Genomic DNA, 17,640 nt, shown 5'->3' with positions numbered 1-17,640 from the left:
TCTTGAATATTGAGATAGAATTAATTATAGTTGTAGGACCATAGAATAAGATGCTCCTAAGGAGGCTAAAAGCTTCATGATCTTTAATATGTTTCAGGAGATCATTCCTTCTGTGTAATGCCCAGGACATTGTGTCCTGGGTGCCATGGGGATACTCTTGGTACTTTTTAAAAAATAAATTAGTGAATGTCTAGGTCCCTGCTTTGCTACCACATAGCTTTCTTGTCCTAAACCTTCCTCACAATGGTATTAAGTGGAAGGGTACTGGTCGTATTATGATTCCTACACAGTTTAATAAAGTCACTCATGGTTTAAGTCACAGTAAACTGAACTTAGTCGCAAAATAATTTATTTTCACTGATTCTAGATGATTAGATATTTGAATTTAGTGGTAAGTCAGAAGTCAAAAATAGTTTTGTCATTTTATTCATTTTTTAAAGATCAAATATATTTCATTTGAAAGTTTTAAGACATATAGGAATGTGTAGTTTGTCATAAAATGATACAGAAAGTGTGTTCAGTCGCATGTGCCAATTTTCTAGAAATCCTTTGGTCTCTGTAGGAAGCAAATTTCTTAAATCACATGATTCCCTTAGAATTAAACAGGATAAAAAGTTATCACAACAACCTTTTGTCCCAGGATTTGATACTGAATCAGGTTCTCAGTATAGAGACCAGCACAGTCTCTGGCCCTGAGTGAAAACTGAGGACAGGGGAAGTGAGTTTTCACTTCGTGGTACTTTTTACACTGAGGAAACGATATGTTTTCTAGCAGCATTTCAAATTATATAAAAGTGTATTTCAAATAAGTCAAAGTCTGAAGAATATTTATCTCTTTCATGGTATTTTAATCCATAAATATTAACTGTTGCTTTTGGGAAATATACCTGACGCTGTACTTGGGGTGGGGGCTGGAAAATACACCCAACACACTACTCTTGTAGGAATCCCTATTCATTCCATGCGGGGGTAGCTATAGGTGGTCTTCAACATGTGAATCCAATTTTGACCAGTTGATTAAGGCAATCGCAGTAACTAGTGCTCTGATCGAAGTTAATTAATATGTAAAACACTTAGAACAGGGTTTGGTGTAGACCATGAGTTCAGTAAATTTTTTTTTACTGTCATTATTATTGCTGCTGTTAGTAAAACATTTGCTCTTCTTATTATCCAGCTGTTATTATTATAAGTATTGTAACCAAATTTCTTCAGAGTTTCTTAAGATTTAGGTACTTGGGATTGATCTGTGGTTCACTTTTAATTTTATTAAGTAGGAGAACTATTTTAGCATGTCCTTTAAATGTGAGAGATCTTAACTTTAACCTTAGATGTTTTCCACAAAAAATGTTTTGAATGCAAGAGCATGAGTAAAGGCTTTTGTTGAATGTTTCACACATTCTTCATCCCTAAATGACCTTTATCTTGGCACTTGTGTAGGAATCGTCAGTTGGAAGGTATCTCGGTGGTAGCACAGCAATTTCATGAAACCCTAGAACCATTGAATGAGTGGCTTACAACCATAGAAAAGAGGCTGGCGAATTGTGAGCCCATAGGAACCCAAGCGTCAAAACTTGAGGAACAAATTGCACAGCACAAAGTAAGATACCCATTGCACATGAGTAAGATTCCGTTTTCCATCTCCTTTGTGGTTTTATGTCATAAATTTGAGTTATATACTGTTGCGTTATGCATGATCGCAGCAGCCCATTTCAGTTGTCATTCTTTCGTTCTATTTATGTTTTCATTTTTATTTGCCCATCCTTTTTGTTTCTCTTTTTTTTTTAAACTTTATTTTAGGCCTTAGAAGATGACATCATCCATCACAATAAACATTTACACCAGGCTGTTAGCATTGGCCAGTCCTTAAAGGTTTTGAGCTCCAGGGAGGATAAAGATATGGTGCAAAATAAATTAGACTCCTCTCAAGTGTTGTACATTGAGATTCAAGAGAAAAGTCACAGCAGGTCTGAGCTCCTCCAGCAGGCCTTATGTAATGCTAAGATTTTTGGGGAAGATGAAGTTGAGCTGATGACTTGGCTGAACGAAGTGCATGATAAACTCAGCAAGCTCTCAGTCCAGGACTACAGCACTGAGGGGCTATGGAAGCAGCAGTCTGAACTTCGGGTATTTTTATTTATGTTCTTTTTTTCATTTCAGTTGTCATTGTTTTCTGTCTTCCTTATTTCTGTGTTATTTTATGTTCTTATGATTTAGGTGAATTTCTATACCCCAAAAAGACTTTGTGTGTGCAGATTACTTCTGATGAAGTCACTTTCAGAAAAGATTGAATTTATCCACTAGCCAGATTTTTCACTTTTCTTTTGTTGTTTTAGGGTTGTATACCAAGACCCGTAATTAACTAGTAGTCCAGTATTTTCATAGAAGCTGTTTTATGAAACAGAGAGTGTGAGAATTAGGGTAGCTGAACATGAGACGTGGGCCAGGATGGTTTAGAGAGGAGGGGGCGACGGGGGAACAGGAATGACTAGTTGAAAATGGGAGGTGTATAGTTAAATCTCTATGAAACACAGAATTCTCTAAGATTAACCAAAGCTAATTGTTATTTAAATCCCCCCCATAAAAATGATACCTGTGTTTTTAGGTTCTGCAAGAGGACATCCTACTCAGAAAACAAAATGTAGATCAGGCATTACTAAATGGCTTAGAACTACTAAAACAAACAACAGGTGAGAATCTTTCAAATCAACTCATCACGCAGTTAGCATTTTTGCATTGCTTTCTAAATATTTTAGGGAGAGGGGGAAAAACAGTATTTTGTAATTTTGGGGCCACTCCAAGACTTCATTCTGCAGAATTCTTTTTAAAGCTGAAACCCAAGGGGGTTTTGGAATATGATCTCACTTTTTTTCTCATGATCTCATTTGCGTTCTTAATGGAAGTTGTGTGTATTACTCACACAAAGCACTGTGGCATAGGGGATGGTCTGGGAAGCAGAGTTATGTGGGTTTTCCACTTGCAGGAGGTGGTTTGTACTACATGAGTGCATAGGTGGTAGACACATTTTTCCAGTGTTAAGCTAGTTTGCATTCTGTGATATACACACACACACACACACACACACACACACACTGTGGCTACCCCCAGGCTTTGTTTCTCATCCTTAAACCCACCAAAAAAACAAAACAGATACAGACTGACCTGTGTTGGTTATTCCTTTGGCCAAAGGAAAGTTCCGCTCTACCCATGTCGCTGAGCATCAGTACTGTGGTATGGGTAAGTATCACTCACTATGAGTTGGAGGATTTCATATAGTATCTCAAATCTATCTAGATTACTCTAGTATCTAGTATCTAGACCAGTATTCTAGGATCTAGGATCTTGGACTAGGAGTCTGAAATCCAGGACACAATTTCTCTATCTGAACGTGAAGTAGAGTCGAGTGAGGACCTACTGAAATAGTGCAGATGAGTTTATTATTTTTAACATGTATAAACATGCACACACCATGCATATGTCCCACATACACACACATGTGCAGGCACCGTTCTAAACACTATACACATAATCCAGGCACCATTCTAAACACTTTGCAAATAAGCTCATTGAATTTTTATCATGACCTTATGAGGTGGATTCTGTTCTTACCCCTATGTAATGATGTGTAACCAGGGGAACAGAGAGGTTCTTACACATGGTAACAAGCCACAGAGCCAGTGTTTGAACCCAAGCAGTGTTTAGCCCCTCTGCTTGAAAACCAAAAATCCCATGTAGTTAGATGCAAAGATGATGCCTTCATGTAACTGAGGCTCTGTAGCCCTTTCCAACTTTATAGTTGTGTTTTCAGAGCTGTTGAGATTAGCCAAAAGTCCTGGGGAAAAGGTTAAAACCTGGAAAAAGGTTTCTCTTGGGTCAGATCATCTTTGGGAAAATGTCCCGCCTTTTTTTTTCCCCCTCCCTAGAAAAATCTCATCAGTGTACAATAATATCTGAGGAAACCCTCTCTCTCCCTTTTCTTTCTGGAGATCTAACATGCCTTTGAAATTTTAGGTGATGAAGTTTTAATAATTCAAGATAAATTGGAAGCCATTAAAGTGAGGTACAAAGACATTACGAAATTGAGCACGGATGTAGCCAAGACTCTGGAACAGGCCCTGCAGCTCGCAAGGCGGCTGCACTCCACACGTGAGGAGCTCTGCGCCTGGCTGGACAGGGTGGAGGTGGAATTACTTTCCTATGAGACGCAGGTCTTGACGGGAGACACAGCAAGCCAAGCACAAGCAAGGCAGAAAGTACGCTCTCATCTATGCGTTTTGATCTGTGGGTTCTCTTTTGGGGAGGTAGTCTCGGGTCATTCCTAACAGACTGGAGGATGCCTCCATGGGTGAGGACCCAAGGGAAACTGGCAGCAAATCAATGGTTTAGAACTTTCAGGAACCCAGAGAGGATCACAGTGCATCGTAATGTGTTTCAAGTCTTATGGTTGAGAGTATAATTTATTACACAAGAGACAGAATGATGAAAACAGAGAGGAAGAAAAAAAAAGAAGGAAAATGATTGTTTTAGACATACACGTAATTGCTTAGAGTAACCATATTTTTCTAAGATAGATGCACAACCTGAGGTAGCTTTTCTCCTTGTACTGCAGAGGTGGTGTTCTGTCATGGTAATGGTTCTTCTCTTCAGAGAGAACCTCTGTTTTTATCAACCCTGGAATTGATAAAGAGAGTGTGATCACGTGGGTTGAAAGGGAGTTGGGGAGGTCGGGCTCACAGAGCCTGTCATGATTCAGCTGGGATGATGAAAGCCAGTATGTTCTCATCTCGAGGGTCACTTCAGTTCTGGCTTGGACTTTCCTCTTTATTTTACTTTTCTGGTACCTGATTACTGAGAAGTTACCAGAAGGCAAAGAATAATACATGCCATCTTACTTGGTTTTGTTTCCCAAATTTTAAGCATTTATATTAAAGTTCAAAGATAAAATCTTTGCCATGTTGACCAGTGAATTGTTCTTTGGAACTCCTCAGGAAACACTTTACTTTTTACAGAATAGCTTTAAATAACAAAGGTTTCTAGAACTTAACTGGGCAATCAGGGCCTGGCACTATTGGCTTGCAAAGGACTTTAGGGCCAATGACAGGGAAAGGAAAAGTCTGTTTACTCTTGAGCAGTACCCCCAGATTTGTATGTTTTCTTAATTCTGTCTTCAGGAACTGAAAAAGGAAGCAAAGAACAGCAAAGCCTTGTTGGACTCCCTTAACGAAGTGAGCAGTGCTTTACTGGAGCTGGTACCATGGAGGGCAAGGGAAGGACTTGAAAAAATGGTGGCCGAGGACAATGAGCGCTACCGATTAGTGAGCGACACCATCACTCAAAAGGTGGAGGAGATCGATGCCGCCATTCTGAGATCCCAGCAGGTAGGGACGCATGGTTTGTTGTCCCGGCAATAAATTCTCCCTAGTTGTTCTCCGAGCCTTTACCTGAACAAAGATTACTGTTCACAGTGTTCCCACTCATTTGTTATGCTTCAAAAATGAAAGGAGGGGTTTGAAAAGAATTTGGGTGCCTTGGACATGGGAGTGCCAGGCAGGGCACTGCTAATCTGTACATTGTTAACAGCCATCTGCCTCACTGTGTCCCAGACTTAGCCTTTACCAAATCACTCGCTGGGAAGACCAGCCCCGCTTTCCAAACAGTGCTTTTTGCCTCCATGTATGTGAATTACTAATGCTAATTTTATGCCTTGGCTAAGTCTGATCTGTCTGTGAGTAAATATTTTGAGTTTTCATCTAAGTCAGTATTAGCTGCTCATTTCCATGCAGCTATGGTGGAGAAAGGCTATATTCTTTCTGCAAAGGAAGCAGTGGTGTGTTGATGATGTGTGTTTTCTGGAGATGACTGGAGGCGGAAAACAACAGTTTCTGACCTGTGTGTGACTCATGCAGAGTCTGTAGTTCTGGAGAGTTTTATGGGCACCCGGCTCTCACCCCAGCTCCCTCAGAAACCTGTGGGAAATGAGTGGGGTCCTGGAGACAGAAGTTTAGAAGACATGTTTTGATGAACTTCTATGGAGTATCCAGACTGTTTACATTAAGTCATCAGAATCTCACTGCAGACTTGCTGTGGCAGGGTTAGTGCACTCTTACAGTGTACTGTAGAGCAGAGCTATGGAAGGTCCGTAACTAAGCTTCTCCTAATGCGTGCCAGAAGCAAGAAACACAAATCATGCAGATTGTGTGGGAGCATCCGGAATTAATTTCTGAAGGTTGCTGTAAAGGTGTAACTTATATATTGTTATATATCCTCATTTATGTGGCACAGTGCTTCCCTCCTCCTGTCTGTGCCATGCTCTGGAGTCACAAAAGCTGATGAAAAACCATGACAGCAAAAGGTCTGCCTAAAAAAGTTTTTGTGAGGGAAAGCATTCATGCCTGAGGAATGTATCTGCATGACTTCTGTTTTCCAAGTTTGGCACAGTTTCTGTGCCTCCTTATGACAAGAAAATGAATGCATTTATTTGTGAAGTTATTCAGCTGTAGGAAAATACTGAATTGTTTTTCACCAAAACTGGTATCAGTATTTCAGAATTGGCACTGAAGATTTCTTAAATAGCAAGACAAATATTCTGTACACCTGGAGTATGATTTTTCTTGAGAAGTTGACTATGGCTGGTCAGTTCATTGAAGTAAGACTGTAATGAGGGCAAGATGGCAGGTGGAGCTTTATAGGTTAGTAATCTTGGTGATGTGCTCATGTCATCAACTGTAGTTCAATTCTTTTCAAGGTTAGCAGGTATTTTCTGAAGTAACCAAGTCAGTATATGTCCCAAACATACATCATTTGGGAAAATAAGTTACTGTTTGTTTGTTCTTTTCTTTTTCTGATAAAATCATTTGCTATAGAAAATTTTTAAATTTTCTGAAAGAATACAGAAAACTCTTGGAAGGAAGAATGTGTGTAAATAATATGATCACTAGCTTTCTAGTCTTCCTTCTGAGAGAGAGTGACAATGTGTGTAGTAGTAAGGTAGGTCACACAGCTAAAGTTAATGCTGTTTTCTCATTGTTCGCACGTATTTATTCTGTATTCACATGTGCATTCCTTTGAAATGCCTGCATGTCTGTCCAGTGGAATACCTCCAGCAGTAAAGAAAATCTGTAAAATGTACTTAAGACATCAAAAAAAAAAAATTGAAATCTTCCCGCTATGCTGAAGAGACACGCTTTTTGAGTGGGAAGAACATGTGTGGTGAAAGCACTTGTCTGTGATCCCAAAAGCTGGTACATGCTGGAGTTTGATCCAGATTTAATCCAGATCTCATTCTACTCACTGTGGTGCCTCCTAACAAATTATGTAGAGAGGAGAAATCCTGAGGGGTGGTGTAATTTTTTTCTAACCTTCTCCAATAGTCTGAAGAAAGGTGCCATTATCACAGCAAAAGGGAAGTATGCAATGAGAGCATCTCCATCTACAAGGACCGTGAGCCAGGAGAGTACAGTGCTGACAGGATATGAAATTACCATTCACTAGGAGAATTAAAAAATGAATTTGGTACCTGTTTTTCTGGTTTGGCAAAGGTTTAGTTTTGTACCCAAAAGAATGGTTTCTAAACTTATAATTTTCAAGTTTATAAAGGAGCTTAATAAATCACTGAAGTCCTTTCGTGACTTTGCCCATTTATAAATGTTTGGAGTTAGGACCAGAGTACAGTTGATACTAAAATATTTGTTTTCTGTTTACGCAATGATAATACATCCATGCAATATAAGAGATGATGCAAAAACATCTTGAGATTTGGATGTTAGCCACATATTTTGTACTGTTTTATGGTGTATAAACAAATCATGTACTGTTCTGTGTTTCTCCTCCTCTGAAACCCTGGCCATGATCTAACCACCGTCCATCTTTTCGGACATACCCGTAGTCACATACAGTTGGTTTTAGTAACTGTTAATCCTTTCCATGTCCCTACCTTCAACATACCCACACCCACAGGTCAATGGGGTAAGGATATGTGTCTTGAACATGACTTGTTCATTTTTAAATGTATATATTTAATGTTTTGCTTTATAATTAGCTAACTAGATTAAATAGATTTTAAATAACTGAATGTTTTGTTTCCAGACAAATTTCTATTAAGGTGTTTCACTCTGTGCCAGGCATTACAGCTGTTTATGTACAGATCTACCTCCTTTATAATATTATCACCTGCTTTTTGGAATTCAGCAGAAATATGAGGACTTTGTCAAGTGTCAGGCCACTATTACAGAGTATATTGACTTCCAGACACCCATAAGAAAGATGTCAGGAAAACATGGAAAGAATTAGCTTGAAAAGGAAAGGGAAGGATGCATACAGATACCTGCTAATTAGCATGACTTTGTAACAGCCCTCTATTAATATAGTTTTTAAGAAAAGTTCTGATTTGATATGGGGTTTTTTTTAATGTTACTCCTATATCATGGTAAGTTTTGAAGACATTTATCACTGAATTCTGAAATCTTAGAGCCTGATGGTAGATCTCTGTGTAAATGTGAGTAGTATTTATTGCTATTTGAGAAATAATCAAACTGCCTCAATTATGGGCTAAGGAGCAAGGACTGGATGCATCTGATTGGCAGGCATTGACCTTCTGAAAAGAACAGTCTTTTTTTTTTTTTTTTTTTACAATTTCATTTATTTATTTGAGAGAGAGAGAGTATGCAAATGGGTGGGAGGGAGGAACAGAGGGAGAGGCAGACTCCCTGCTTGCTGAGCATGGAGCCCAATGCAGGGCTCCATCTCATGATCCTGAGACCCTGAGATCTCGGCCTGAAGGGAAACCAAGGGTCAGATGCCCAACTGACAGAGCCACCCAGGCACCCCAAGAGCATTCTTTTTTATAAGAATTAGGCCCATTCATTATTTTTAGGAAAAGTCTGAGCAGAACGAGCCAGCTTAGTGAATAGTGGTGGTGAGCTTTATAAACAAAGCGGAACATCTGCATCCTTCTCATAATACATAAGGTCAACTGAGTTAGCACCTGTATGTGGTTTTGCATGTTAAACCTGTGTATAGTAACAGAGTTTTGTTGCTTTTTTCCCTCTAATTGCAAACTGAACCAAATGAGCAAGGTAGTAAAGGGGGAAGGCACTTTCATTTAAAAGATATACAGACTTGTAGCCTGAAGTCAGACCCTTGTCATTGTTTAAATTTCAGAGCAGTTCATTGATTGTCCTTTGCCTCTTACCAATATACACAGTTGTCAGAAGTTGCTAAAATGGGTGTGTTTCACCGGGTCTGGGAATCCCAGGCATTCTTCAACAGTTCTGATTGCTTGCCTTATTTTAGTGGCCGCAATGACCCCTTTATATTAAAGACACGTAGGTTTGTGATTTGGGAGCACTTAAAATAAGCAGGTCATTGGTTTATTAGGAATCAGCCTTGGAGAAAAATAACACCTGTTTCTTTCTTCTAAAGAACTAGAAGGTGGGCGCCTCGGTGGCTCAGTGGGTTAAGCCGCTGCCTTCGGCCGGGGTCATGATCTCAGGGTCCTGGGATAGAGTCCCGCATCTGGCTCTCTGCTCAGCAGAGAGCTTGCTTCCCTTCCTCTCTCTCTGCCTGCCTCTCTGTCTACTGGTGATCTCTCTCTGTCAAATAAATAAATAAAATCTTAAAAAAAAAAAAAAAAGAACTAGAAGGAAACCTCCCCCACGGAAGTGAGATTTGTTTTGACCCTCCAGGTGTTGGGGATGGGAAAATATGGGCTGTGTAATGAATAATGCAGAGCAAAATGGAAGGAAATGCGAATGAGAAGAAAGTGATAAGATCCTCAGCCAGGGGAAGGGAGTAAAAGATGTCCTTGGAGTTAAGGTTTACTTATCATTTTGCCTTTCTCAAACCTCTTCCCACTTTAGAGAAATTTTCTAGATAAATACAAAAGAAGTTTGTCAGAGATTGGAGAAATATTTAAAGAAGAAGTTAAAAGTACTATTGACTTAGGGTATTTGGGCCATTTTCAGTGAAATCACATGAATATTTTGAGTTCATGAAGCCCAGACTGTAGACCAGCACAAGTGATACATAACATGGCAACTAGAAGCACAGTCCCTGGGGTCAGGCTACCTTGCTTTGAGTCCCAGATCCAACATTAACTAGCTGGGTAATCTCTGGAAAGTCAGATAACTTCTCTCTGCCTCAGTTTTCTCAACTGTGGATGGGGTTAATGGTAATGCCCAGCTTATGCCATTGTGTCAGGATTAAAGATGATATCGAGTGTAAAGCACTTAGCGTGTTCAGTAAAATGCTGGCCGTTATTGTTTTAGACTGTTTTTCAGGAATATTTAAAGATAGCCAATTAAAATATCTCTTACTATCAGGGCACCTGACTGGCTCAGTGAGGGGTACATATAGCTCTTGATCTTGGGGTTGTGTGTTCAAGCCCCACAATGGATATAGAGATTGCTTAAAGAACAAAAATCTCTTAAAAATTGTTTTTCATTATCTTGTTGGAACTTCCTGAACTACTAGTTCAACTGTAATAGGAGTTAGAGTAGGTCAGTGGTTAGACTCCCCTAATAATACCTAATAAAGTATTTCCCAGAATGCAATTATGGATGGTAAGATTATCTACAATGTATTTGAAGTTAATTTTTGCTATTTGAGTAAGCTGTGAACAAATTTATTAAAATTTGGTCTAGTAAACTTGCTCTCCATATTGCTCACATTGCAAAATAAACAGCTTTTATGGTCTATTAGAAAAGCACACAGAGAGTCATTTGAAAGATTCATTGGCCTAAATAAAATGCCTTGCTTTACTGCAGATTGCTTCGTGAAGACCCTCTGGCTGTTCTGTTTGTTGCTGGACAATAAATATTTGCTAATTTAATGAAAAAATTTGTCAAAAGACAGAAGGGAAATCTCTGCTTGAAGTCTTGTTTTCTTTTAGCAGAGCAAATATTTGCCTTGGTCGAAGAAACAGTGTTTGAGTTTCTGCTATCCATTTTGGCAACTTAGAGTGTATCATCACACTGTTTTTCACTGGATCCCCCTTTTTTTAAGGAGAGAGAGAGAAAAATAGATTTAAACTAATATTGACACTAACAGCCTGACTTTATTTCTTGGGACTGTCGTATAAGTGCTAAAAATAGCCTGATTACAAACAAGTACGGTGTTGTGTCACTTTATTTTTTTAGGGGTCAGTAGAGAAAAAAACTCCTTACTGTTAAATTTTATTCAGGTTATTTTGCAGCACTTGCACTCAGGTACAAAGGCCTGGACTATTTTGCTCAGTTTTGTACTCTTCTTAATAAGTGAATCACATAATAAACTTTTATTTTGAAGTTTCATCGTGTATGGCTTGAAAGCTTGTGAACCATTCATAGAAGACCCTTGTACTTGTTTTTCATTAGGATTTCTTTTTCTACATCTGAAGCTTCCAAATTAGTGGACGTTTTTCTTCTTCTTTTTTTTTTTAAGATTTTTTTTTTTTAATTTATTTGATAGAGAGATAGAGAGCACAAGGGACACGTAGTCCCTCGTGGGACATGAGGGAGAGGGAGAAGCAGGCTCTCCGCTGAGCAGGGAGCCCAATGCGGGGCTGGATCCCAGGACCCTGGGATCATGACCTGAGCCGAAGGCAGCTGCTAACTGACTGAGCCACCCAGGTGCCTGTATTCTTTCTTTTTCTTTTTTTTACAATTTTATTTTTAAGTAATCTCTACCCTCAGTGTTGGGCTTGAACTCACAAGCTTGAGACCAGGAGTTACGTGCTCCACTGACAGAGCCAGGCAGGTACCCCCCAAGTTTTTTTCTTTTGCACATTGATATTTTAATGCTAACTAATGAGTACTTCCATTTGAAACTAAGTGAAATTGTAAAAATTATTGGTGAAGATAGAATTTTTTTAAAGAGGGAGAGGTGGAGCAAAGACAAAGGGAGAAAGAGAGAGTCTTAAGCAGGCTCCATATCCAGCATCCCTGAGATCATGACCTGAGCCAAAATCGAGTCGGACACTTAACCAACTGAGCCACCAAAGCACCTCAAGATAGAATTTTTCAAGATTCTTTCTGGAATCCACACTGTTCTGATTTGTCCCAGTAGCAGAAAAAGTAATGAATCAACGAAAAAACATGTCTTAATACTACTGTCTGCAAAACCGTGAGCCCCTTCAATAAATTTTATGGAAAATGTGGCTTTGCTAAAAAAAAGAATGTATAGTATTATGGGAAATACAGGAAAAATAAATAATTCTATTGGAATATACACATGTACACAGTCGTTTCAGAAGTACTGCTCTTTTTTTTTATAATTTTTTATTTTTTATAAACATATATTTTTATCCCCAGGGGTATAGGTCTGTGAATCACCAGGTTTACACACTTCACAGCACTCACCAAAGCACATACCCTCCCCAATGTCCATAATCCCACCCCCTTCTCCCAACCCCCCTCCCCCCAGCAACCCTCAGTTTGTTTTGTGAGATCAAGAGTCACTTATGGTTTGTCTCCCTCCCAATCCCATCTTGTTTCATTTATTCTTCTCCTACCCACTTAAGCCCCCATGTTGCATCACCACTTCTTCATATCAGGGAGATCATATGATAGTTGTCTTTCTCTGCTTGATTTATTTCGCTAAGCATGATACGCTCTAGTTCCATCCATGTTGTCGCAAATGGCAAGATTTCATTTCCAGACACATGAAAAAGTGCTCCATATCACTCGGCATCAGGGAAATACAAATCAAAACCACAATGAGATATCACCTCACACCAGTCAGAATGGCTAAAATAAACAAGTCAGGAAATGACAGATGCTGGCGAGGATGTGGAGAAAGGGGAACCCTCCTACACTGTTGGTGGGAATGCAAGCTGGTGCAGCCACTCTGGAAAACAGCATGGAGGTTCCTCAAAATGTTGAAAATAGAACTGCCCTATGACCCAGCAATTGCACTATTGGGTATTTACCCTAAAGATACAAACGTAGTGATCCAAAGGGGCACGTGCACCCGAATGTTTATAGCAGCGAAGTACTGCTCTTTTAAGGGAGCTCACTCTGAGGGCTAAAACTCTGAATTTCTGTCGGGACCAACGTTAGTGTGTGACACTTGAAGGAGAATTCTGATCAGCAGGTATGATAGTGTGACTGCTGCCCAGATCCTATATTTGTCTTAAAGCAGCCTGACTCTGCATCAATTTTGGGGGAGATGTTGGTTTATATTCAGATTTTGTGCTGGTAGCATGTGTAGAGGTTGTTCGGGAAAGGTCTGTTAAGCCCTATTTTCCCTTTCATATTCTTATGCAGTTGAGTTTTTAAGGTAAATGTAAGACTGTTATTTTTACCCCTATTAAATGTCTGGCTTGGACCCATTATTCAAATGGTTATCTAAACTTTTTTTCTATTCTGAACTGTTGACTAAAAGAAATTGACCTGCAAATAGCTTCAGTATTTATTTACTTATTTGCAAATCTATTTAACTCATGTCACAAAGGTGAAAACAAGTGGGTCCATGGCATATAGAAAAAAAAAAAAACTTATATTACTATTATGTATTCTTTACTTGTATAATTTGTTATTTTTTTCTTTTAAGATTGAAAACATAATAGTACTCTTAATCAGTGCTATTCATGTTTGTGCCAGTTCATGGCTGGCGGGTTATTTCCTTATAATGAGGGAAGTCCACTGATAAGCTTGGCAAATATTATTAAAAAATAAATTATACCCCATGGTGATGAGGGTATAGCAAAACTCTCCTTGTGGGATTATAAATTGGCACATCCCATCTGAAGGGCTGTTTGGTGTAGTATAAATCTTAAAGAAAATGCGAATAAGAACTCACAGATGAGAGGTTAACCACCCAGAATTGTTGTTGTCGTTTTTAATTAACTTTTTAAAAGATAATTATAGATTCACATGCAATTGTAAGAAATAATGTAGAGATGATCTCATTGTACCCTTTACCTATTTTCCTTAAGGGTAGTATTTTGCAAAATTATAGCACAGGATCACAAGCAGGATGTTGACATTGATGCAGTCAAGATACAAAAGATTTCATCACCACAGGACTACCTCATGCTGCTCTTTTAGAGGCTCCCACCTCTACCTCTCCTTACTCCTGGCAACCACAAACTTTCTGTACTTCATTTCTAGAATGGTTGAGTACTTTTTGGGACAGCTTCTTTCTCCTCTCCTTCTTAGACTCCAGTGACAGGAATGTTAGATCTTTTATTGTAGTTCCACAGGTCTCTAAGGTTCTGTTGATTTTTTTTTTTTTTTCCAGTCTATTTTCTCTTACTCAGATTGGGTAATTTCTGTTCTGTCTTCTGCTTCACTGACTCTTTCCTCCATGCCCTTCATTGATCTCACCTACCAAGCTTATTTGTTATTATAAATTTAAGTTCTAAAATTTCCATTTGGTTCTTTACATAGCCTTTTTTCTTTGCTGAGACTGTTTTGTTGTTAAGGTCTTCTCTAATTTTTCATTCATTTCAGCTGTGTTTGAAAGTGCTCAGTGAGGCATTTTTATCATGGCTGCTTTCACATTGTTGTGAGACAGTGCTAACATTTCTGTCCTCTCTTTACTGGTGTCCATTGATTATCTCTCTTTAGTTCCGTTGGAGGTCTTCTTAGTTCTTGCTGTGAAGTCATGAATTTTGGGTCTTAATTAAACTTTCTGTTTTGACTGATTAAACTTTCTGTTTTGATGGACTTCCTTTGGCACCACTCTGGCAGAAGAAGGCAGGGGTGCTACCAGGTGGAAGAGCTCCACGTTCCCCACTCAGTCCCTCATGATACCTAATGGGGGTGTTCTTCATATCTGCTGTCTGGGAGTGGGAGTTGTACTTCAGTTCTCTGAGCAGCCTTTCCCACACCTCAGTGGGGGTGACTACATTAACCACTAAGTGGTGGTGAGCGTCCTGACTCTCCACTAGGCCTTCCCCGACACCACACCAGAGGAGACGGAGAGGGGCAACTCATTACTGCGTGGGGGCTCCCGACATCCTTTCTATGGACTGTGGGGGCAGGAACCTTGTCAATGGCCAGTGGGAACTAAAGTTCTGGCTCCCTACTTGGCCCTCTCTTGATATCACCAGCAGTGTCCACAGCTTGTCCTGTTGCTCGTGAGGATGAAAATCTAGGCCTTTCTTGGCTTGAGTGTGGGTGGACAGCTTCTGTGCTGTGGTGTTTAGACAGAGTGGCTATTGTTTAAATGTTCTCTTGCTGGGGTGCCCCTTTCCTGGTCATTTGGCTGAGAGAGCAGTCTTTTCTTGGGGTTTTTGTCTGTGCCTCTCATTGTTTCTGGGTTGCACTTTCTCCAATATTCAGTGCAGGATACGTGAGGCAAGAAAAAAAACCCAGAGAACTAACCACTGTGCTGTTCCTTGAGCACCAAGGTCCGCAGCAGCTCTGCTCTCTTCTCTTTCTGTTCAGTCTTCTCATGTATGTTTCATATGCAGTGTACACAAGTGTGTAATGCCCAGGATTTTTAGGTATACTTACAAGGAACAGGGAAAAGTACCTCTACTCCATCTGCCCAGGAGTCTGCACAGTGTCGCAGAGTGTTTCAAAAGTATGGATTATTTTCCAGTCTAGTATCTTATCTCTACCCCTCTCTCTCCTCACTTAGTTATCCCCTACCTCCTGTCTAGATTTCCAGGTTCTCTTGAAATATTAGAGAATTGAAAGCTCATGATGAAATCCTCCAACTGAGGCCACCGTTAATTACCATTTCTCACTGGTGCTTGTGGGGGCACTCACCCACTTCGCTCATTTATGATAACTTCTTGCCTGGAAGGCACTGGCTTCTGTCTGATGCAGGGTATCAAAAATGTTCATGCTGTCTGACTTGGTACTCAACTTCTAGGAATCTATCCTAAGGAACTAATTGGAGATGCTGTCAGAGATTTCTGTTTATTACAGATTTGTTTATGTAATAGCAGAAAATACAGTGAGCCTAGATAAAAATATCCAAGTATGCTAGAATACAATGATATTACTTAAAATTCATTTAAAAGACTATGACATGGCAAGAGTTCATAATAAATGAAACAGCAGGATATGAAACTGTTTATACAGTCTTATCCTGGACTTTCATAAATCTTTTTCAACTTTTGGAATAAAATTCACTAAAATACCAACAGTATTAACTCCAGGTTTTAATTTTCTTCTGTATATTTTTCTGTACTATATGAATTTCTGCCATGAATTGTTAAGATCAGGAAAATGAAACCTCTTAGACAATTTAAGAATACTCTTAGAAGCGGTTTTTGCTGTTCTTAAATGAGATGTAAAAAAAATTATACGTGAGATATTTGGGGGTTTACTCTGCATAAAGGAACATACTTTGCACATACATTTATGCACACATAATATGGTAAATACATGCGAATATTTCATGAGTTTTGCTAGGAGTCCTGTATGTGGAAAGCAGGATGCTGCCCGCCTGTCATGTGGATTAAAGTGATGGGTGCCATGATTGATGCAGCTATTGACTTCTGGAGCCGTTCAATTTGGGTAGTCAGAAGAGTCTTCTGATTACCCAAAAAGAAGGCAACAGAGAGCACTCCTAAAATCATTAACGCTGTGTTATGCATCCAGTGCCTTTGAAGAGCTTGTGTTTAATTACTCTGCTGGAAGTTCTCCTTTCTTTATGATTTTAGTCATCCTCATAAACTGTTTCAGGATGCCACAAAGAGAGAAGCTCAAATTTTCCGCTTGTGTCAGAATTAGGATATTTGAAAGAAATATAGAGAAGTATTTTTCTGGCACCACTTATAGGAACTTACTGACCTAAGTATTTATCTTTTGTTTAGTTTGACCAGGCAGCTGATGCCGAGTTATCCTGGATTGCTGAGACTGAAAAGAAATTGATGTCTCTGGGTGACATCAGGCTTGAGCAAGAGCAGACCTCTGCTCAGCTGCAGCTTCAAAAGGTGAATTTCCAATTATATCAGAATTATTTGTTAGTGTGGCCCCAAGTCTAGACAATGTGCTTGTATGATTTACTTTGCAAGACCCCTCTAGCATAACTTGGTATTTTTAACGACTTTGCCTGATTGTTTTCATTTTAGTCATACACTCTCTCTCTTCTTAATCTTTATTTTGGTAAATCACAGACATTCACCATGGAGATTTTGCGACACAAGGATATTATTGATGAACTTGTTAAATCTGGACATAAAATCATGGCCACCTGCAGTGAAGAGGAAAAGCAATCAATGAAGGTATAATCTGGTCTGTGTGACTGGTTGTGAGACTCTTGAGTAAATGGCCTGCATTAAGCTCTCAGTCCAAGGGAAGCACATTTCCTTTATCCACAGCTGCCATTTAGACAGCTAAATCATTAGATTTAAATAAGGCATTTTTCAAGCTTATAGAGTGACAGTAAAAGGAATATCCCTTAAGGGAATCACCATGGGGATGATTTTTTTTAAATAGGTGGTAATATTAAGGTTTGTGTCCTTGAATGACTGGCACACATTAGACATTCGATTAATGTTGGCAGTATTACTTACATTACTATCAGTATAAACTGTTACTAGATATGTCAACTCTTGTTTATATGCTTCAAAATACCTCGTTTTCTCTAAGGCTGAGATCCATTCTGTATAGAATTTCAGTAAGTTGTATAGGAAAAACAATGAGCTGAATAATTAAGAAAGCATCTACTTTATGCATTTTTAATAATCTTTTAAATTGATGAAAA

At 39.1% G+C, this 17,640-nt stretch overlaps 1 protein-coding gene across 31 annotated transcripts in view; it reads left to right on the top strand.

The window, feature by feature from the left end:
- Positions 1-17,640, top strand: part of DST (dystonin) — a 471,262-nt gene that overhangs the window by 397,701 nt on the left and 55,921 nt on the right. For 26 of the 31 annotated variants that reach the window (XM_013045864.2, XM_045071198.1, XM_045071195.1 and 23 more), the window contains 7 exons: positions 1,438-1,597; positions 1,798-2,124; positions 2,603-2,687; positions 4,009-4,250; positions 5,169-5,375; positions 16,748-16,867; positions 17,051-17,158. In XM_013045864.2, coding sequence (XP_012901318.1) covers positions 1,438-1,597; positions 1,798-2,124; positions 2,603-2,687; positions 4,009-4,250; positions 5,169-5,375; positions 16,748-16,867; positions 17,051-17,158 — 1,249 coding nt within the window. The remainder of the gene's footprint in view (positions 1-1,437; positions 1,598-1,797; positions 2,125-2,602; positions 2,688-4,008; positions 4,251-5,168; positions 5,376-16,747; positions 16,868-17,050; positions 17,159-17,640) is intronic. The other 5 variants (XM_045071210.1, XM_045071202.1, XM_045071201.1 and 2 more) reach the window with 1 other exon arrangement.

Source organism: Mustela putorius, unplaced genomic scaffold, assembly GCF_011764305.1.
Source record: "Mustela putorius furo isolate JIRA1106 unplaced genomic scaffold, ASM1176430v1.1 tig00003983_pilon_pilon_pilon, whole genome shotgun sequence".
In the NCBI taxonomy this organism is placed as follows: domain Eukaryota; kingdom Metazoa; phylum Chordata; class Mammalia; order Carnivora; family Mustelidae; genus Mustela; species Mustela putorius.
The sequence above is the reverse complement of the archived record's forward strand: the minus strand, read 5'-3'. Positions and strand labels throughout refer to the sequence as shown.